This window comes from Hemicordylus capensis, chromosome 16, assembly GCF_027244095.1.
Source record: "Hemicordylus capensis ecotype Gifberg chromosome 16, rHemCap1.1.pri, whole genome shotgun sequence".
Taxonomy (NCBI): domain Eukaryota; kingdom Metazoa; phylum Chordata; class Lepidosauria; order Squamata; family Cordylidae; genus Hemicordylus; species Hemicordylus capensis.
This window is the reverse complement of record NC_069672.1, coordinates 16701922-16723723: the sequence shown is the minus strand read 5'-3', so window position 1 is coordinate 16723723 and position 21802 is coordinate 16701922. Positions and strand designations below refer to the sequence as shown.

The 21802-nt window shown below is 54.2% G+C and overlaps 2 protein-coding genes across 5 annotated transcripts; both read left to right on the top strand.

Annotated features, from left to right (window-relative positions):
• The first annotated feature begins 210 nt into the window (after positions 1-210).
• Positions 211-10320, top strand: SZRD1 (SUZ RNA binding domain containing 1). 3 transcript variants are annotated; one of them, XM_053280774.1, is made up of 4 exons: positions 248-483; positions 5309-5358; positions 6261-6518; positions 7434-10320. In XM_053280774.1, exons 1-4 carry the CDS (start codon positions 433-435, stop codon positions 7534-7536), a joined length of 462 nt encoding a protein of 153 aa, XP_053136749.1. In that variant the 5' UTR covers positions 248-432; the 3' UTR covers positions 7537-10320. The 3 variants fall into 3 exon arrangements, with proteins under 3 accessions (XP_053136746.1, XP_053136749.1, XP_053136748.1); XM_053280773.1 differs by having other exon boundaries at positions 296-483; positions 6264-6518; XM_053280771.1 differs by lacking the exon at positions 5309-5358 and having other exon boundaries at positions 211-483.
• Positions 10321-11294: 974 nt separating this feature from the next.
• Positions 11295-21050, top strand: NECAP2 (NECAP endocytosis associated 2). Of its 2 annotated transcripts, none has more exons than XM_053280769.1 (8): positions 11295-11768; positions 13840-13940; positions 15606-15710; positions 16456-16537; positions 17290-17398; positions 18204-18372; positions 18470-18560; positions 19341-21050. In XM_053280769.1, the coding sequence occupies exons 1-8, from the start codon at positions 11677-11679 to the stop codon at positions 19387-19389; spliced, it is 798 nt and encodes a 265-aa protein (XP_053136744.1). In that variant the 5' UTR covers positions 11295-11676; the 3' UTR covers positions 19390-21050. The 2 variants fall into 2 exon arrangements, with proteins under 2 accessions (XP_053136744.1, XP_053136745.1); XM_053280770.1 differs by having other exon boundaries at positions 11297-11768; positions 18473-18560.
• The last annotated feature ends 752 nt before the right edge of the window (positions 21051-21802 follow it).

Sequence of the window (21802 nt, the reverse complement as noted above, 5' to 3'; positions counted from 1 at the left end):
AAGGACCCTAAATGGTCCCAGATTTAATTGCAAATAAAATGAAACTGTTTAAAACTCAGACCCTACCTTTCCACTCTAAGATACTACATAAAATATACTAAGTAATAATAAATAAATTTTTATGAACGCTAAATAATGATCGTGATGAGGATGATAATAAAAAAGACGAGATGGGTTGCTCTCTGGGCATTTCTTCTCTATCGTCTTGGGGGTGCGCATGCGCAAGGAGGAACGGGCCGCGTCCCGCCTACCCAAGGAGCACGGCGGGAGGCTCGACTCGAGAGCGCATGCGCCGGAAGCCGCCCGAAAAGGGAAGCGCGCAGGCGCGGCATTGTCCGCCTCCCAGAGCGAGGCGCCAGGAGCGTCTGGGCTGCTGCTCCTGCCGCCGTGGCGCATGCGCCCTTGGCGAGCTGGCGGCGGAGGGGCCTTACAATGGAAGATGAGGAGGTCGCGGAGAGCTGGGAGGAGGCGGCCGACAGTGGGGTGAGGCCGGGCGGCCGCGGAGGGCGGGGAGTGGGGCCGGCGCTGCCGGGCGAGCGGAGGGGAGAGGCCGGGCGAGCGGGCGTCAGCGGGGCTGAGGGGGCCGGGTCCTCCTGGCTGGCGGTGAGGCTTCGCGGGGGCTGCTAGGCCTCTTAAAGGAGCCGCGCCTCAATTCCCCTAGCCGGCCCACGTGCTCCCTGCCTGGCCGGGGCGGGGGCTGCAGGAGAGGGGGCGTGTGCGGCGCCCCGTGGCCGGCCTGAAGAAGGGCGGGGGGTGGGGGCGAGGGCACCTGCTCGGCGCCCCTCTCCCTCTGCAAGCCTGGCCTGGAGGAAGCCTCCTTTCCTCCCTAGGTGAGGGCACCTGAGTCTCCTCCCTCCCTGGGTACAGCTTCTGATAGCTGGATACTGTGCAAAAAGGTTAGAAAAGAACCCCCAGGAGTGGGTAGCCCAACTGTTCACAGGGTTGCCAGCCCCCCAGGAGGAACCGGCCCCCTTCTCCAGGAGCAGGCTCTCGGAAGTGGACCAGGAGACTTCCAGGGCTTGGTCTGGTGGGGAGGTCTCCCCTAACCCTAACCCTTGGCGACCCTGCCTGCGCTTCTCCAGTGAGGAGCTCAGCGTGAGCAGCTCTCTTCCGTTTCCCCGCTGCAACAGCCCTGCGAGGGAGGCAAGCTTGGAGACGTGAATGGCTTGATCTGGTGAAAAAAACATGGTGGGGGGGGGGGAGACATGAGGCGAGGGGAACCCCCAGGAATAGGGGGCTTCTCAAAGCTTGTTGGTTTCTCCTTCCTGTTTCCTTTTGGGTAGAGAGCACTTTGAGGGCAGGGAACCATCTTCTTATCCCTTTTGCTCCGGAAACCGCTTTGGGAGCTTCCTGGGTTGAAAAAGTAAAGTGGATTAGCTTGCTCCCATCAGGCAAAGGTTGGCTTTACTAAGTGGTCCCTCTAGCCTGGGCCAAGAGTCGGCATCTTCTTCAAGTGGCAGCACTCTCAGATGTCGTTTGGGGAGAGCAACTCTCTCTCTCTCTTCAGCCCAGCCCAGCATTCTTCCCAGGGGCTGTTGCTGGGGTCTCCTTTGAGTTTCTTTTCCCACTGTGATCCTCTTTACGACAGGGAAGCCATCTTCTTGCTCTTTCCCCCATGCAAACTGCTTTAAGGACTTCTTTGTTGGAAAAATATGCAAGTCCATTTATAGTGTGCATTTGTTTCATTGCAAGACAATTGCATTGTCTCTGCCCCGAGGGGTGTACAAGCTGGAATTCAACACTGGGGAGACAGCGGAGGATATGGAGGGAAATGAAGGCAATTGCCATGAAGGCTGGATGTACCGTCTCCTGAAAGCAGCCTTCCTCTGATTGCCAGTTGCTGGCAAGCAGGAGGTGAGGACGGCCTAGATGTTCCTGCCCTTCTTGTGGGCATCCCCAGTGTTCCTTTTCCTCTGATCCAGCAGGCTGCTCTTGTGTGTGTTTCTGTGATGATTCTATTTCAGGGTAGCTTGTTCCAGGATAGTCTGGGAACCAAGGGTTGTGTTGGGTCATCCCAGAAAGCAGTAGCCAGAAACTGCTTGCTCTGAAGACTCTCTCCTCGTGCATTCAATCTCCAGCCCTCTGCTTCTGGCCAGTGATCCATCTGCTGTCTGCCCCAAAGCCCTGGGGCAGCTGTAGCGTAGAATTGCTTTGCCCTTGCAAAGAAGTCCAAGTGTGATAAGTGCAATGAGAAACACAACACTTTGGAAAGGTTTAATGCAAAATGTAAAAGACAACATAAATGTGCAAGGGTTATCGCAAATTATAATTCAAAAATGTTCCAAACCAAGCCAAGGGATGAGATGAAAAAGCAAAAACCTGAAAGACATGTGTCGTGCGATAGACTCTGTGTTTAGTTGAACTTCATCAGTCATAAAATGAAAGTGTACAAATGTTTGTAAAACCTTTAGGTTTTTTAATATTATCTCTTCCATGTTGTATTAAATCTTTCCTTAGTGTGGTGTTGCCATTTGCTCAAGGGTAGGCAGGAGATTTTGGGGTGACCCGTAGGAGAACTGCCAGAGTTTCTCCCTCTGAGCCTCGGCATTCTCCGCTATAAAGTGAGGCTTTGGTGCTCAGAAGTGCCACCACGACTTGCTGTTCTTATAACTTGAAGTAAAAAAAGAATTCTCCTGTGACTGGCCTGATGCTAATTGCTCGCCTCCGTGTCCCTCGCCCATAAAAGAGGGCAATGAATTGGTTGCTTTGGACCAGGTCTCTCTGCTGCTCAGTCTTGTGTTGCAGTAGTTGATCTGTAGAGCTTTGGGTCTAAACTTGTACTTGTGGGTGCAAAAGGTCTCCCTGTGTGACTCCTGGGTTGCAGGGGGTTATTGGCACTGCCCCCTGGGCTGCCATTTTGTGTTCTGGCGCTAGTTCATTGACCTTAGGCTTCCAAATTAGACTCCAAGTCTGAAGTCCACCTACCCCTGATTTAGATATATCTTTCAAAGGAGATTAGATGGATGCATGGGAGGCAGAGAGTGGGAAGAGGTCTGTGTCTATTAGTTGTGATAAATGAACTAAACGAACTTCCAGGCTTAGAAGCAATCTACCTGTGACTTCCAGTTGGAAATGGGACGCAGGGTTAGAGGACTGCGGCATGGCCTGATCCAGAAGGCCTCCTCTTATGTTTTAATGGGTACTCAAGATTACCAGTAGCTTTCTTGGAGAGGGTGAGGCCAGGTCTCTTACTGCTGCCTTCCATCCACCTGAGCTGTTCATGCTGTGGCTTCTCAAGCATTAGGAGAGGTGTGGATTTAACGACTCCTCTATTGAGGTTTAACCGAAATCTGTATCACAGTCCAAAGTCTGGGGGCTGAGTTAATTTTTGAACGCTAAGGAGTGTTCGCCTCACTGCGTCATGAGTTGCATCTTCCTTTCCAGAAGAATCTGTAAGATGTTTGAGAGAAGCCATGTTCATAGCATCTACCCATGCACCTTGGCCACGTGTTATGATGGTGTGTGCACAACCTGTGCGGTTCATTGCCCTGGACGTGATACCTGGAAGGAAAATGGTCTGATGTGTCTGTCCCTCTGGCTCTCACATGACCCTTTGTGTGTCTTACGGCAGGGATCTACAGAGCACCTGCCTAGAACACCTTCCTTATGAGGAACGGCTACGACACCAGGGGCTTTTTAGTTGAGAAAAAAGATGACTGCGGGGAGAAATGATAGAGGTCTATAAAATCATGCATGGTGTGGAGAAAGTGGATAGAGAGAAATTCTTCTCCCTCTCACATCACACTAGAACCAGGGGTCATCCCATGAAACTGATTGCCAGGAAATTTAGGTCCAACAAACAAAAGTATTTTTTCACACAACACATAATCAACTTGTGGAATTCTCTGCCACGAGATGTGGTGTTGGCTACTAGTTTGGATGGCTTTAAGAGGGGTTTGGATATAACTTCATGGAGGAGAGGGCTATCAACGGCTACTAGTCGGAGGGCTGTGGGCCACCCCCAGTCTCAAAGGCAGGATGCCTCTGAGTACCAGTTGCAGGGGAGTCACAGCAGGAGGGAGGACATCCCCTCAATTCCTGCCTGTGGGCTTGAGTTACCCCAGCCCTCTGGTGATCGCCACACAGATCTCCTCTCCAGAGAGCTCATGTCCAACGCCAGCCTCAAGAATCCTTTCTAAGGGCTTCCCCTGCTTCTTTCCATGTCTGCCTCCCAGTGCAAATGACAGGAGACTCCCTCCTAAGCCCTCCGCCTGTGTGCTGGAAAAGAGGGGATTGGAGACAGTGGCCACAAGTAACGGCTGGCATTGCACTTGCACGCAGGAATGCTTTCTGCGTCGCCATCAAGCAAGTGATGGCCCTCAACTGCTCCGCGTGGGAGGCCTGCAAGCCAGACCCTAAATTTAACCTGCTGCTTCTGCATAGCTCCGTGGCGGTGTTATCTGGAGGAGCCCTGTTGGCAGGAATAGTTGCAAGTCGATCTGGTGACAGGGAAGGGTAGCTGGCTCAGTTTCGGTCCCAGAGGCCTCTTCCCGGAGGAGGGTCCATCCCACCGGTCACGTTGGTCCTTCGTGGAACTGGAGCAGCAGGCAGCCAGCCCCTGGTTCTGAGCTGCATTCACAGACACAGATTTTAAAGAAGAGCTCTGCTGGGCCAGGCCAAGTATCCTCTTTCCCGCAGTGGCCAGCCGGATGCCTCTGGGATGGACAGGATGGCCCCTCCTTTGCTGGTATTTCAGAGGCAGACTGCCTCTGGCTCTGGAGGCTCTGTATCGCCATCCTGATCCCTCCGTCTCTTCCTTTGAAAGTCATCTAGCCTGGGGCTGTTGCTACGTTCTGTGGCAGTGGGTCCCATACTTTAATTGTGTGAAGGAGGACTTTCTCTCTCCTCTCCCATCAGTGTCATTGTGTGCCCCCCAGCCCCCAAGTTCTAGTTTTACGGGAGGATAAAAACACTCTCCCACTTTCTTCACACCATGCGTAATTTAAGGACCCGCTAGTGCAAAGAGTCTCTGACTCATCAACCTGCCGCTCTTCAAGGTGCTCCAAAGAGTCTCTTTCGTGGTGGGCTCTTCTCTATAAGCCTGCCTTGAGCTCATTCCAGCACCATTTCACCACCTTCAGTATAACCGACTTGCTGATCGGTGCCAACTGCACCGCCGTGAATATGCCAGCCTGGTGTCAGAAGTGACATGATACATTGGCCTCTTCTTTTGTGTGTGTGTGTGTGTGTGTGTGTGTGTGTGCTTTTTTTAATGATGCACATCGCTTTGTGCTTGTGACCTGCCCGAGTTGGGAAATTGACTTGCATGCAGTGAATGAAAACCTGACAGCCTTGTGTTGCCTTCCAGGAAATAGACAGGCGGTTGGAAAAGACACTGCGAATCACGCAAAAGGAAAGGTAAGGCTGCTCTGCAGCCCCCGCAGAGCCAAGGCTGGTACCTTGCTGGCACTGAGGCCCAAGGGCTGTGCTAACTCCCGCCTGATGAATGTGGGGTGAGGGATCCTGGTAGAAGCCCCTGCTGCTGGGTAGCACCCTCGGTTCATGGAAGGTTCTGTAGGCTGCTCTGCTTGCATCTGCTCGGAGCAGAACCGGACCTCTGAAACTGAAGCAACTGCCTTATAGCCTAACCCTCAGGGTATAGGGCTAGGGTGACTGTCTGCTATCCCTGGGGCCGGGGAGCCTTGGCGCCTAGCAGTTTACCCCTAGCACCCGGACTAGGATATTCAGAGGTGGGGTTCTTTTGTCTGAGGCAGCCTTGTTCCTGTTCTGTCGTGCTTATAAAGGGGATAAAGAGAAGTCCGTTGGCTGTCCTCCCCTCCCCAGTGTCCGTCACCAAGTCCAGTACCTTGGTTGAGCATCCAATGTATGCCTCCTGCATTTGGGGGCTGGCTCCTAGATCCAAAAAAAATTGTTGAATCCTGGCCTTCCCAAATGGCCACAGCTCTCTGGAGACCCAGGGTCTGAACGCAAAGCAGGGGCTCTCCACCCTCAGAGTCAATGTGGTGTAGTGGTTAGAGTGTGGGACTAGGATCGGAGAGACCTGAGTTCAAATTCCTGTTCAGCCATAAGACTCACGGGGTGACTCTGGGCCAGTCACGTATCTCTCAGCCTAACCTCATCCTCACAGGGTTGTTGTGAGGCTAAATATAACCATGTACACCGCTCTGGGCTCCTTGGAGGAAGAGTGGGATAGAAATGTAAAGTAAAATGAAATCGCTACTGGCAACTTCTTGCATCACTTTCCTAAATATCCCATGGGAGTAATAAACAGAGCTGTCTGCTTTCTTTCCCCCCTCTAGCAGCCGGAAATCCAAATCTCCCCCCAAAGTGCCGGTTGTGATTCAGGACGAGAGCCTTCCCTCAGGGCCCCCTCCACAGATCCGGATCCTGAAGCGGCCCACGAGCAACGGGGTGCTCAGCAACCCCAACTCGGCCAGCCGGCCGGCCTTCCCCGTGAAGTCGCTGGCTCAGAGGGAGGCCGAGTACGCGGAAGCCAGGAAGCGGATCCTGGGCAGCGCCAGCCCGGAGGAGGAGCAGGACAAGCCCATCCTCGACAGGTGAGGGGAGGCGGGCTCGTGGGCTGCTCCCAGCTATTCCAGAGGTGGGCTTGAGCAAAGGCAGGCGCTGGGTTCACCCAGCCCAGGGTGGTGGTTCCGATGGCCGCGGTTTCCCGAGGTTCCCTAGCTGAGGAAGCTCTTTCCCTGCCCTGCTGCCGGATCTCCTTTTAGCCACAGGGGCGGGGATGAAATGCAGACCTCCATCATCTTGAAGGGCTGCATTTCACCACTGGTTGAAGCTGTGTCTAAGCCTGGTCAGTGGCTTCAGATCAGTCCTCAGCTGGTGGCAGCCTGCCTCGGAGGAGCGGTGTGCTCCTAGATTGCGATCAGAGCAATCTCTCTACTGAGGGTGGATCCCAGCTGTTTCGTCACAGATGCCAAGCACAGGACCTTCCGTGTGCCAAAGCAGGGGCTTGGCCCTTGAGCCGTGGCCCTTGCCCAAAGGGGCAGCCCAGATCGGTTGCCTTGCATCCCAATTGTCTAAGCAGCATTATTTTTCCATAACTGAATGCTGCTTGCACTTAGGACTGCCCCCTATATATTTTTGGCAGCCCCCCCCCCCCCAAATGTTTAGGCTGGCGATGGGCCTGGGGAAGGGAAGGGACCAGCCACTGCCCACTCCTCAAGCAGCAGCGACCCAGGATGTCCATGCCATCATGCCCCAAAGGCACAAGGCGAGAACTGGCTGAGATGCTTGCGCTCTCTCTCTCTCGTGTCTGATCTCAGTGTCTTGGCCACAGTCAGTCTGGCGGAAGCCTCTGGGCTTGGGAGGCTGAGGGTGCTGCCACTGAGTGAGCCTCTGGAGGGTCAGTGCAGGGACGCCGGGGGTGGGGGGGGGGGTGAGCAGGCTGCTGGGTTCCTTGCTGATGAAAGAGCGGCTTGGTGCTCTCGCTCTCCTTCCCTCCCTCCCTGCAGGCCCACGAGGATCTCCCAGCTGGAAGAGGCCAGGCCGCCCAGCAATGTGATCCGGCAGCCACTGGGCCCCGACGGTTCGCAGGGCTTCAAGCAGCGCAGATAGGCATGGCCTGCTGACGACGCAGCACGGAAGCAGGGTCATCCCCCCCACCCAGGTGGCACTGCAGCCGCGGACACACTGGCCTGAGCGGGGGGCACCCCCTGGGTGACTTCTTGCACTGTGATCCTCCTTCGCTCCGCCTCCTGCGACCTTCAACCCCATGCACTGTGACCCCTGCTTCACCCACTGTGATTGGCACGCTCAGGAGGGCTGTTCCCAGCCGCCGTGAAGGGAGGGGGCGTGGGGCAGGCTTCTCTCAGGCCTGAGCCGGGCCACGCCTCCCCCAGCCAGCAGCAGCAGCAAGCAATAATCAACCCCCTTGACTTCTGCAGACGGGCTGACCTGGGATCAGACGGGAGAGGCGGCAGCATGCTGCTCCCGGGGAAAGGCACGTCTGTCCGCACCTCTCTCGGAGCGAGTTCTGTGGTCGCAGACCTGCCAGGAGCTGGGTGGGTGAGTGGGCGGGGACGTGTGCGCAGGTTTTTGTTGGTTGGTTTCTTGGGAATTGGATGGTGCCGAAGCCAAGTGCATGGGAAGGAAGCAGGGTGTTAGCTGTTTAACTGGTTGCGATAGTTGGCTAGAGTTTCACGGAAAAGAGGAAATGAATTTGGATCAACTCCGGCAGACGCTAACGGAGAGGGTTTGGCGAGCAAGGCTGCTGCTGCTGCTGCTGCTGAGCAAATGGCCTGGGGGGGCAGCTAGGCTTCCCCGCCCCCACCCCGGGCTCTCCTGCTTATCTGGAAGCATGTGAGCTGGGATGAGGCCCCAAGCTTTTACGTCTGCGTGATGAACTTTGCCTAGTTCTCTGCCTTGGGGAGAAATGGATTGAGACACGCATCTCACTGCACCTCCTCAAAGGGAATGTTGGCCACTACCTCCCTGGCTGGCTTTGTGCCGCTTCCAGGCACAGGGAGGGTGGCTGCGCTTTTGCCACTAGGACTATGAGCTAGGGATAGGCTAGTCTAGGTTCATACCGGTGCCCTCTGGGGAGGCCACCAGGAGGCGGGCGGCCCAGCGTCTGGGTGATGCTTGGGCTGGCCAGAGAGAGAAAACGAGGCAGGCAAGGCACCGGGGCCCAGAATCTGGCCTTCTTGCCCCAAGTGCGCCTTCTGGTTTGGGGCCGGGTTAATTTGCCGTGAGAAGGCAAAGGGACCCGGAACCAACCGCGCTCAAAAGGTTAGTGGTGGTTGTGATGGGGACCCTTGCCGAGTGGGAGGGGGCTTGGGGCTAGACAGAGTATCTTGCAGCCAGGCTAACTGGAGGCAGGACTCTTGTCTGTCCCGGGATGCTGCCAAACAGCCCACTGCAAGACTCGGTGGGGGGGCGGCAGACGGCTGCCTCGTTCCTTGTCTCAAGCCAGGCACAAAAGGTAGGATTTCCTTCGAGGAGCACGTGACCCAGGTTGTTCCCAGGCGGGTATGGGGGACAAGGTGCATCTGGGAGGGTGCTGGTAAGAGGGCTCTTGCATGCTGGGAGGGGGTCTGCTCCTGAGGAGTTGAAACTGGCTGGGCCTTCCCTGTCCTCTCTAGCAGCCATATTGGGGGGGTGGGCTGTAGGCCTCCCCGCCCAGCACCACCTTCAAGTGACCATGGGCTCGTTCGCTTCACTGTGGTTCCAGAGTCTGCCTTTTTTGTTCTACTGTCTGGTTCCGGAGGACACGACCGGTCGGGGGCGGGCACTGCTGCAGTACGCCCCCCCCCTTGTGCTGGGACGGAAGTGGAACCTTTGCCTAAATCGGGTCATAATGGGGGGGAGGGGAGGGGGGTGTCTCTTTGTACGTCCACTCAAGACATGTACCAAACTCCTGCAAAATGAATAACTGGTCAAAAAAGTAATAATAAATAAATAATAATAATAATAATAAAACTACCTGTGTACAAAAAAGAGAAAATGTGACGGACAGCTGCTCTGGTTGATTTGCACCCCTCCCTGTCCTGCCCTCCTCTCCAGTCCAACCCCACATATTGCACCCCTCGCCTTGGCTTTCAGTGGTGGCTTCCAGCACTGGGCTCTCAGCCGCCACCTCTTTGGAGTCACACTGCAGGTTCCCAAACTGCCGGGTCTCGAGACAGCCGGAGTTTATATTATTATTTTTACTGAGTGCTGCTCTGGCATTGTCCATAACGTGCCCCAGTTTATTTCAGAGGGGCTTAATTCTTCCTCCATGGGGGTAGTGGGTAGGAGAGGAGGAGGAGGACATACACACCCCTCCCCTCAATTGGAAGGCTAGAGAGAACATGTTAGCAATAACTCTGCGAAGCCGCCTTGCTTTTCTTTAAACTCTGCTTTAGGCTGGGTGGCTAAGAAATGTCGTCTCCTGCTGTGGGTTGGGCTCCTGCATGGCAAAGGTCTGCTTTCCCTCCACTTAGGGTTCTGCATGCCATGGAGCTGCCTAGGCTTCCAGGAGCGGAGCCTGGTCCCGACAGGTGGCAGTGGTGAGAGGAGGCCATGGTCTCCCCTCCTGCTAGCTCAGCCTTAGCTCTCAGGGGTGCTGCTGCCTGCAGGCAGGGAGGTGGCCCTCTTCCGGCTGTTGATGACCACTGGGTGGGGGCCCCTCTGGTGTGGGCACTGGCAGGTTGTCTTGTCCAGGAATCAGTGTTTGGGAGAAGTCAAAGGCCCTTTTGGGTGGGGGAGGTTGCGTGTGTGTGTGTGTTGAGGGGCACTTTAGGGTGTGCGCGCATGCATGCGTTCACATGGCAAGCAGAGGCTGTGCCTGCCCACAACCTTCCTAAGTATGCAGATAAACATTTTATAAATTGTATTTTAAATAAATGTGTTAACTTTTAACGATGTAGCCTCATTGTGATTCCTCTTCCCTCCCCCTCCCCTCCATGGTACAAAAGGTGTTATTTTTAAACACATACACGGCACTTAAAAGAGTAATGTAAGTTGGGGGAAAGGTTTCTGCCCCAAGGACCTTACAATCTGTTCCAACAGGTTGGGAGGGGTATTAGGGTTTTTTTAACAGCAAAAAACCAGCAAGACTTCTGTGGCAAGTTTATAAAGACCAGCAGTAAAGTGATGATACATTATCTTGGTCTTTAACAGGTGCCCAAGGACTCGGTGTGTCTGTGGGGAAAACATGAGTCTTTCCCGGCTTTTATGCATGCTTTACTTGTTGCTCCCAGAGAGGCTGGGGGAATACACTAGCAAGGTAGGCACAACCTTTCCTTGGGGTGCAAGCTTTTGCATTCCACAGATCTCGTCCTCTAACAAAGGTGTTCTTGGCAGGCAAGGAAGGAGTCCTGGAGTCCTGGCTGCATCTGAAGGAGTTCTTGTTTTTTAATTTTAAAAAAAGTTCCATTGAATAAATGCAATGCAAGAAAGGAGAAAAGATATTTCAGCGTTTGTGGGACCTTACGGTCCTGGTCCGCCATTACCTCCTAGAAGGAGGATATATTTCTGCCAGGGGCAGCCCCCCTGGCAAAAGCTGTGTGTGTTTCCTTCCTTTCCCACTGGAGGAGAGCTAAACAGCCTTCATGTTCAGAAGCAATCTACCTTTAAGTACCAGCGGCTGGAGAGATGCAAAGGGGGGGGGGGTGCTGCTAGCACGCGCGCGCGCGCACACACACTTCTGAAAAGCTTCTCCCTGTTACGTCTGTCTTCAAGCGCTTTCTGTTGCTGGAGAAAGCAGTACCGCTCTAGCTACTGTATTCCGTGGCTCTATGCCCTTTCGACTCCTTTGATCTTTCTAGCCTCTTATTTCTGCCATAGAGAAATGGAACTCTAGCCTTGCACAGAGAGTGGCGGCTGCTGCGGTCCTTCTGAAGCTAGAGGGACACTTCCGGTCGCCATTGGAAGGCCGTAAGAAGCTGTGCGGAGGGAGAGGCCTTAGGCCGAGCAGCCGCTTATCAGGCCGGTCCCCAGAGAGTTCGCCCCAGAAGGGCAACTTTTCCTCCTCGCTCCTTTGCAACCGCGTACACGTCTCCGACGCTCGAGCAGGAGCCCGAAGTCGCCTCGGCGGCGCCTTGCTTTCCTCTTGGTCGCCGCCTGGCGCCGGCGCAGTCTCCGGCCTTTCTTCCTTCGCCTCTTTGTTGCCTCAGAGGTCGGCGCAGGCGCGGTGGCTAACGAGGCGGGCGGCGCAGGCGCGGTGGCGCCGTGCGGGCGAGTGCCCCGGATGTCCGGGTTCTTCCCGCAGCCAAGATGGCGGACGCCGAGTACGAGTCGGTGCTGTGCGTCAAGCCGGAGGTGCACGTCTACCGGGTGCCGCCCCGCGCCTCCAACCGGGGCTACAGGTGAGGAGGAGGCGGCTGCGGCCAGAGTGCCGGAGGCCCCCCGGCCCGACCATGCGCAGAGCGCTTCTCTCCTGAGGGGAGCGTGCCTCTGAGCGTGTGCAGAGTACCCTCTCCCGGGGCGGCGGGGGAGAGAAAGCGCAGAGGAAAACATGCCTCTGATCCTTTGAGCAAGTGCAGGCTGCCGCCGCCGCCTCTCTCCCGGAGTGGGGACTTAAGCACAGGAGAGAACGGGTCTCTGAGGACGTGCAGAGTGCTTCCTCCTCCATTTCCAGCTCTCGCAAGTCACGAGCCTCGTACGGCTGCAGGGAGGGAGCGAGAGAGAGAGAGAGCCGAGGGGCGGCCTGCTTCGTCCTGGGCTGCTGCTTGAATACGGGACACACACAAGGCCCCGCCCGGGCGGTGGGAGGGAGGTCCATCAGTGGGCGGGGCCAGCCCCGGGGTGGGGGAGAACCCCCCACGTTTATTTACACACAAACACACACACACCATTAAGAGACCCCCCCCCCCCGTTTACTTAGCCACTTAATGGTGCAGCAGGAAATGACTTGCCTAGCAAGCCAGAGGTTGCCAGTTTGAACCATATCAGGCAGCAGCGATCTAGGCGGATGCTGGAAGGGATCATCACCTCATATGGCGCAGAAGTTGGCAATGGTCAGTCCCTCCTGTATTCTAGCCAAGACAACCACAGGGCTCTGTGGGCGCAAGGAGTCGACACCCACTCGATGGCACACTTTACCAGGTTTACTTACACACACACACACACACTCTCTCTCTCTCTCTCTACATTAAGAGAATCCCCCAGGTTTACGTGCGTGCGCACACACACTACATCCCCACTGAAAGCCTCAGTGAAAGGCTGATTGAGCTGCCAGAAGTGGTGAGCAGGAGTCTCTGGGTCTATTTACATTTGACAAGTAAAGGATTAGCCACTTGCAAGATGTAAATAAACCCAGTCAGTTGCTCCTGCAAGTTTGCAGAGCCCTTGGGGCTTCTTTTGGGGGCATGGTTGTTTCTTTCACATTCTAATATGCCCTTCATCCCTGCTTCAGAGGGCTCAGAGCAGATGCATTGAGAGATGAGGGCTCTGCCAGTAATTGCAGGGTGGGACGCAGTACTGTGACAGCCTCTCCACATGACAAAAAGCTGCCTCCAGGCAAGCAAGTCATCTGTCTTTCTCTTGTTTTCTTCGGGACTGTGGGGCACCCTGGACAAGTAATGTTGGCAGGCTTGTTTACAAGGGTGACTTCCAGCAGCAGTTCTCCTACTTGGGGGCCCCAGGTGTTGTTGTCCTACAACTCCCATCATCCCCAGCCCTGATGGCAGATGGGGGAGTGTGAGAACCCTCCGCTGCCCCCGGTTCCAGCATCTTCCAGCATCTTCCGAATCCAAAAGACAGAGGAGTCCCGAGGAAGCTGCTTCCTCAGCATTGCACAAGAACAGCAGATACTTGCAGCCTGGTGTTGTTTCAAGGGAGTGCCTAAATTGCTGTGTGTATGGGGGTGACTTTTGTTTATTATTTATTATTTATTGTTAAATTTATACCCCGCCTTTCATTAAGAAAATCTCAAGGCAGCTCGCAATAAAATTTAAAAACACGATTATAAAAAAGACACATTAAAATACTGAGCTAAAAAGTATAAAAACAAGTCTGATTAAAAATAATAATAATGAATTACTTAGCCACCTAATGGTGCAGCAGGAAATGACTGGATTAGCAAGCAGAGGGTAAATAAGACAAGAATGTGTCCCTAAGGTCAGTCCTACAGCCTTGGGATTCCTTTCACGTAGGGATGGGGGCTAAGGGATTGCACCAAAGCTGTTGTGGGAGAGGTGGGATTCAGAGAAGGGTTTCTAAAAGCCTGAGCTGTGGCCTCAAGGGGGGCAATTCCAGGCCGAAGGGCAGCAGGAGAGAACGGGAAGAGTTATTTCACGCAGAAGTAATCCAGATTCTTGCAGCTGTTTCAGCAATCTCTCCTATTAAAGTTCCGGTTGTGTAGCAGATACTGTGAGTAACAGGCAAAGCAGCTGGGGTGGGGTGACCTTTCAGTCCTGACCAGTGGTGTCTTCCCAGAGCGGCTGAGTGGCAGCTGGACCAGCCAGCATGGAGCGGCCGGCTGCGGATCACGTCGAAAGGGAACGTGGCCTACATCAAGCTGGAGGACAAGAATTCAGGTGAGGAGCCGGGTTGAATATTTGCTTAATCCTCCCATGCTTGGAAGTGGAAAGCTCTCGCCTAATCTGGGGTATTGGGGTCAAAGCCCAATTAAATCACAGGGAGAGGGAGAGGCCGGCTGGCCAAGATATACCCGATGGGGACTCAGAACAGTTTTATGAAGGATTCTTGTTTCTGTCGGTGGCTTTCAAACTGGCTTTCTAAGGTTCTTTGGAAGCTTGTCAGAAGATTCTTAGTGCGAGGATCAGTCAGCACAGGCAAACCTCCTGCAAGGCAACTTGCCCACCGGTCTCCTCCTCCTCCTCCTGCGATGCACAGCTTCTGGGGAATGCTGCAGGAGTTAGTCTGGAGCACGTTGCTGTGTTCTGGGGGAGCAGTGGCAAGACCTGGCCGAGGCCCTGTTTGAGCCGAGAGCACGTCCTGGGCTTGACTCCGAATCCTCTGCGATCGCTCAGGGTTACACCAGCACCTCTGTCAATGTCCCTGAAGGTAGGAAGGTGCTGCTTTGTTGTGCAGCAGAGATGGTGTCTGGGGTCTCTAGAGACCTGACTATTTAAACGCCACACATACACCCCAGTGTCTTCCTTATGTAGGTTGTCATTTGAACTTAAAATTTCTGGGAGGAATGACAATCAGGGTTAACATTTTTATAGTCATATTAATAGCTCTGCTTTTTGTATTTTAATTGCGTATTGCGTTTAACCATATGTTGTAAACCGCTTTGAGACATGCTTAATGAAAAGCAGTATACAAACTGAACAATAAATAAACAAAATAAGCTGCTATATCAGCATAAACCAGCCACTTCTTAAAAAATGCTTGGGAAAGTGAAAATGCACATGCTTTAAAAAAGGACCAGCTTAGAAAACAACAACAAAAAATATTTATATACCGCATTTCAACAAATGCTTCCAAAGCGGTTTACATAGAGAAACAACAAATAAATAAGATGGATCCCTGTCCCCAAAGGGTTCACAATCTAAAAAGGAGCATAAGACAGACACCAGCAACAGCCACTGGGGGAATGCTGTGCTGGGAGTGGAGAGGGCCAGTTACTCTCCCCCTGCTAAATATAGAGAATCACCATGTTGAAAAGGTGCCTCTTTGCCCAGTTAGCAGGGGTTAACTGCTAAACACCTAGCCATGCAAAGCAAGAATCAGAACTATGTACCTGTAAACAAATGCAAACAAATACTGCATAAGATAAGCATCATTTGGTCCCTGATATTGACCTGAGTAAATTTGTTTCTTTCATAAGCAAGTGGTCAGTTTCCCAGGCCTTCACTTACCTCCAGTTTGAGGGACTGAGTTGTCTGTTGTGCCTAGTATAAACTCCCCTGATGACATTCTCCATTCCAAAGGAAACATTCACGTATTTGAGGACCCGCCCAGAACAAACAGGATAACACAGGGGTGTGTGCGAAGCAGTGCAAAGTGCTTGGTTCCCTGATCTATTTTTATTTATTTAACACATTTCTAGACCGCCTTACTTACGTCTCTGGGCAGTTCACAATCAAAACAAAATTTAAACACTAAAAACAAATTGCAGGAGAAGTCACGGTGCGTGGATTGTCCTGGGTGTGCTGGTCCAGAGGGCCGGGGAACGGGCCAGGCCCGCTGCTGGCTCTTCACCTTCTGTTCTCTTCTCTCCCCTCCGTCTGCAGGAGAACTTTTTGCCCAGGCGCCTGTGGATCAGTTTCCCAGCATCGCTGTGGAGGGGGTGACGGACTCCAGCCGATATTTTGTCATCCGGATTGAGGACGGGAACGGTACGGGGCGGAGGTGTGGATCCCCTCCTTGGCCTTGGGGAAAGGATTTCCCGGTTGGGCGTGCAGTGCGGATTCTGACGCACACGCCCATGGAAGCGACTGTCCGCGCAGAGACTCCCTCTCCTAAAGCTCCCGCTTTGGTGGCCGCCTGGGAGCTGGCTTGGATTCCCCAGGCCGTTGGGAAGCGAAAGAGGCGGTGGAGTTTTAAAAAGATCCTGTTAGAGGCTAATGAGGGGGATCGCTTTCCTCCCTGGGCGCCCGGGAGGCCCACAGCGCTGGGAGAGAGTGCTTGAGGGATGAGAGGCACGGAAGCCTCGGCGCTTCCGCCTCCAGCTCCACTCTGGCTCCCTCGTGGCCTGCCCTGTGGTAGATGCTCAGCCAATGCAGCAGATGGGCCACTGGTCAAGCCCAGAGTTCAGGGCAGAACTCCAGCTCGCGTGCAGGCCGCTGTGTCCGCAGGCCTGCCCCAACAGGCCGCAGGCGCCTGCTTCTTGGCCACCTAAGCCCTCCTCAGCGGCAGCCATCAGGGTTCTGGACAGATGCTCCCGCTCCTCCAGGAAAGGAGGCCACAAGCTCTACTCCAGCATCCCCCGTCCTTGAGCCCCTGGCTGCACCTTGCTGACCCCCAGACGGGGCCTGGCCCCCGTTCGGGGGTTTCTGTGCAGGGCCTGGCGTCCTGGGGCCCTGGCGTCCACGGGTGGGTCTGGGCAGAAGAGCAGCAACCGGGCCCTGCTTTCTCCCACAGGCCGCCGAGCCTTCATTGGAGTGGGGTTCGTTGACCGGGGCGATGCCTTCGACTTCAACGTGGCCCTTCAAGACCATTTCAAGTGAGTCCTCCCCAGCCCTTGGTGGCCTCTTTGCTGGACGGAGGCGGAGGAGAGAGCTGGCCTGGTGGTGGGAGCGAGCATGAGTTGTCTCCTCGGCGGAGCAGGGTCTGCCCTGCTTTTCGTTTGAATGAGAGACGACCTGTGAGCAGCACCGCACGCTATTCCCCGGAGGCGGTGGAGCTGTAGCTCAGCGTTGGCTCACCGGAAGGCCCCCCGTTCAATCCCTGGCCGCGTCTCCAGACAGGCCTGAGACCTGGGAGAGCTGCTGCCAGTCAGTGTCGACGGTGCTGAGCTAGATGGACCGAGGCTCTGACTCTGTGAGGCAGCTTCATGCAGATGTTAGCCGGAGTGGCTCCGAAGGGGGCTCTCCTCAGTTCTGCTTCTGCCGTGGCCTTTTCGTGGCTTGGTCTTCAATTTAAATTTAATTTTGGGCCATGTTGGCTGGGGATGGGGGGAGCTGTCGTCCAAAAACAAGGACCCAAGTTGGAGAAGTTTCGGGTTTCTCTCCCGCAGCTCCGCCGTCCACTGGCTCCAGCTGTGGGGGCTTGTTACGTCTGAGGCAGGCGGAGTGCAGACAGTTGGGTTTTCCCTGGGAAAGAGCTTGTTCGAGCGGCTTCGTATGAAAGGCAGTGAGGTGCCTTCCCCACCCGCCCCCCAGCCCCGGTTGCAAAGGCATCTGTTGCTGCTCGTCTCTCTTCCCTCTCCCCACACGCTCACTCGGCCGCGCTCCTGGTTTCTCTGTCTCCGTGCAGGTGGGTCAAGCAGCAGAGCGAGCTGGCGAAGCAGGCCCTGAATCCAGACCAGGGCCCCAAATTAGACCTGGGCTTCAAGGAAGGGCAGACCATCAAGCTCAACATTGCGGTGAGGAAAGGGGGGCTCTGGGCTGGTCCTGTTGCCTGTGTGTGTGTGTGTGTGTGTGTGTGTGTGTGTGTGTGTGTGTGTGTGGAGAACCACACCGAGGGGCTCAGAACAGACTCCAAGGAGCCGAGCAGAGCCAGGGAGGAAAGCGGGCTGGATGGCCGTGGAGGCTTGAGTGAACGAGCCGAGCCGACAGCCAGCCGGAAAAGCAGAGCCCCAAAGCACCGGAGTCACTAGCCAATACAACCAAGAGGAGGACATATTATGGAACTCTCTGCCGTGGGAGGTGGTGATGGCCAGCAGCTCAGACGGCTTTGAAAGGGGCCTGGCAAATTCATGGAGGGCTGCTGTATCAATGGCTACTAGTGTGCTGGCTATAGGCTACCTCCAGGTTCAGAGGCAAGAATCCCAGTCGTGGGTGACGTCAGCCGGCAGAATCCTAGAGAGGAGAGCTGGTCTTGTGGTAGCAAGCATGAATGGTCCCCTTTGCTAAGCAGGGTCGGCCCTGCTTTGCATTTGAAGGGGAGACTACAGGTGTGAGCACCGTAAGATATTCCCCTTATGGGCCGCTCTGGGAAGAGCATTTGCATGCAGAAGGTTCCTAGTTTCCTCCCTGGCAGCATCTCCAGATAGGGCTGAGAGAGACTCCGGCCTGCAGCCTTAGAGAAGTCGCTGCCAGTCTGTGCAGACAGTACTGAGCTAGATAGACCAAGGGTCTGACTCGGTAGAAGGCAGCTTCCGATGTTCCTGTCGGAAGGCCTCTGAGCGTTTTGTGCTGCGAGTTGAATGCTTCTCCCTCTTCCTTCAGAACATGAAGAAAAAGGAAGGCACCCCGGGGACCAGACCCCGCGGAACAGGTGCTGGGGCCCCCAGCCTCCTCCCGCCCCCTCCAGGAGGAAAACCAGCCCCTTTCCCTCTGCCTGGGGAACAGCCCTCCTTCCATCCTGTGCAGGCCTCAGCAGGGGTCGATGAAGCAGGTCTGTGTTGGGGGGGGGAGGGCAGTCCTTGGGGAGCCTCTGAAAGGAGCAGGAGCTAATCTGTGCTTCTCTGGGTGGTGCATTTTTCCTCTTTCAGCAGATGCCTCCGTGTCTTGGCCACAGCCCAGGAGTTCTGCGGCAGAAGGGCTGGCTGCTGACATCTGGGGAGACTTTGCCAAAGCCTCTGGGTGAGGAACTCCTTTCTCCTTCCTGTCTGGCCGCTGCGATGATATTTCCCCCTTGCCCTCCCAGATCTCAGTGCCTGGGTAATGTTTTTATGACGGACTGGGATTTTCCATTACCCTGTCAGATTTCAATACCCCGGGGTAAGCTTTTCTGACGGCTAATGTTTTATGACAGACTAGACCGAAATTTTCACTACCCTTTCAGATTTCAGGACCGGGATAAATCTTTCTGATGGAATAGATCAGGGTTTTGTTTTGTTTTTGTTCTCTTATATCCTGGGCTGTTTTCTGGCAGGTAATGTTTTCTGACAGACTAGACTGAAATGTTCTGTTACCCTGTCAGGATTTCAATACTAGCAGCTTCATTCTGTATTACTGAGCATTCTCTACTGCATGCTTAGTTGCATAGGGTAAAGAAATCTCACAGGGTAGGAAAAAACATTGTTACATCAGCTGTGGTGATTGGAGAAAAAGGTCCCTCTCACACACATGCGTGCATGCACACCTGGGCCCCTTCCTCTTCCCTTGTTAAGGCACCCTCACAGCTTTTAGTGCTGCTTCAGTTTCCAGGAGGTGAACTTTGCAGTTTGACACGGGGTGGGCGGGGGGGGGGGGAGAAGAGGCCAGCCCTCTGCTTCCTTATCTCCCTCCCCAAAAGATCCCAGAGGACAGCTCTATATAATGTCCTTGCAGGTGGGTTACCATCTCTGCTCCCTCTGGCAATCTGGTGTGTCTTTGTAAGCTGTGGTTAAAAGGCCCTTTCTCTCCCTCCCCCCTTCTCAGGTCTGTCTCCGGCCAGGCTCAGCAGAATACGGGCTGGGTCCAGTTTTAAGCCAGGGGTCTCTCCCCACTTCTCCTGTGAAGGCGCAGGAGTCGGTGAGGAGAAGGACCGGCCGTCTTTTTTCGTTTTCTTTTCATTGTGGACCAAAGGCAAAGAAGAAAGGCCTTGCCCTTCAAGAGGCCCCCCAAACTCTGGGCATGTGTGGGTGTTTGCTTTTGGCATTCTGGGGGCTGGAAGCGGGGGCAAAGTATGTACATCCCCCCCCCACCTGCTGCCCTGCTGCACCTGTCGCATGCGGCAGGGCGGGGTTCCTTTCCACTGCTCAGAGACTCCCGAGGGTGGTCAGCTTCTTCCGTAGAGCAGCCGGAAAAGGCTTGGAAGGAAGAGGGGCCCTGTGGCTGCGTCTCAACGGAGGTGCCTCCCTGCTCTCTGTTCTGCCCTGCCAAAGAAGTTCTGGGATTCCTGGGCAGGGAGGAGCTTCTGGCGAGGGCAGGCCTTGATTCTGGAAAAGTATGGGCTTCTTAGACGCACCCACTTGGTATCTGGAGAAAGGAGGGGGCCCTCCCCAGTGGGCGATGTGGAGAGGTGCCCAGGGCAGTGTGCAAATGGCCACCCTGGCACATACCCGCCCCACTCACCCGCTTCCCAGGATGGAGGGGTTCTGTCACGCAGCTGTGCCATGCACGCAGGAACTCCTCTCCGCACACAGCTCCTCTTCTCTGGCTCAGAGAGTCTGTTTCCCATGGTGCACCCAGACGCCTTGCTGCTTCTGAGGCCAGGTTTACACGGCAGCCTCCAAGTGGCTTAGCAGTCATGCCTGCCCACAAAGAGACCCTGTGTGGGATTGCAGGTCTCGGCACTCCTCCCTCACTGGAACCCGAAGCAGTCCAGTTTAAAGCAGAGTTACGCCTCTTGTCTAAACACTCCTTGGGCCACTGTGGGTTGGGCAGAACCGCCAGGACAGAGAGGACAGGTGACCGCTCTCTGCGTGGGAGCCCATGTTCCTCCCCACTGGCTTTTTTGTGCTGTTTTTCATTGTGAAGTGCCTTCTCTCTCTTTCCTTTTCCCTCTGCTGCTCAACAGCCTTCTCTGGAAAAGTTTTGCACAGTTACTGAGGCTATTTCTTGTGTGAAACTTTTCTTAGGCTACGTTCACACAGTCATGGTGATCCTGGTTAAAGAACCCAGAATTTCCTTTCCCCACTGCAGTTAACCAGGATAGATAACTAGGATCTGATCCGCAGCAGTTTGACCCGGTTTGCCTTAGAAATCCTGGGTTCTCACAATCAACTCGGCAGAGCTCAGTGATCCTGGTTAACGCTTTAACTAGGATTGCCATGATCGTGTGAATGAAGCCACACATTCCTTCCTTGTGTGCCTTTTGTGGGAGAATAAATCCTTTTTAAAAATTTTTTTTGAAGCAAAACAGGCCTTTTTCTTCTTCTTACAGCTGTTTGGCCTGTGACACGTTTTAGACATCATGAAGGACAAACTATTTTTTCTGGGTCTTTTTTACAAAACTGGACTTTAATTCCTTTTTGAAATATAGATATGTGTCTGTGTGTGTATATATATATTTGTATCTATTTATACCAAGGTGAAGGCCTTTTACAGAATGTTTTACTTTTATGCAACTCTGCAAAGCCCTTTTCTGACTTTCTTCATCGTTTGGTTTGTGAGCTGGTTCCTGATTAAAACAAAATGTGGAAATCATTTGTTTTTGTTTACTTGGATGCAGGGAGGAGAGGGGATAGAAAAGCGAAAAAGCAAGGAAACTTGGGCACCTCAAGGAAGGGTTTCGGACAAGAGTCTCTCCCAGCCCAAACCTGGAGATACTGCCAGGGAGGGAACTTGGGACCGTCTCCTTGCAAAGCAGGGGATCTCCCACTGAGCTGTGGCTGCTCCTGCTGAACTTATAAAGCTGCCTTATACTGAGTCGGACCCTTGGTTCGTCTTACTCAGTAATGTCTGCTTTGACTGGCAGCAGCTCTCCAGGGTCTCAGGCAGGAGTCTCTCCCTGTCCTACCTGGAGAAGCTGCCAAGGGTGGAATCTTCTGCATGCAACGCCGATGCTCCGCCGCAGAAAGTCTTGTGAAGTTCAAAGTGCAGTCATGGTGTTTGCGACATAGCTGAGTGTCTCTGGGCATGGACAGCATCCCTCTGCCCCTGTATCTGTGATTAGGGTTCTCAAGGCTTCCACAGACATCCTTTTTATTATGTATGTAAACAGTCCTCGGAAGGAAAAAGCACCCTCATAGAATGAATGGGTGCAGAAAGACAGAGAAGGCGAACCCTTTCCTTTGTGCAAGAATGACTGCAATTTTACCCTAACAGTTGGGGGGGGGAGTGTGCTTAGGAATCAAAAGGAGCCGGTAACACCCAGAACGCCGTGAGCGCAGCCATGCTTTCAGCGGCTTTCCATCTCTTAGCAGGGCAGACCCTGTAAAAAACCACTGAGCGTTTGC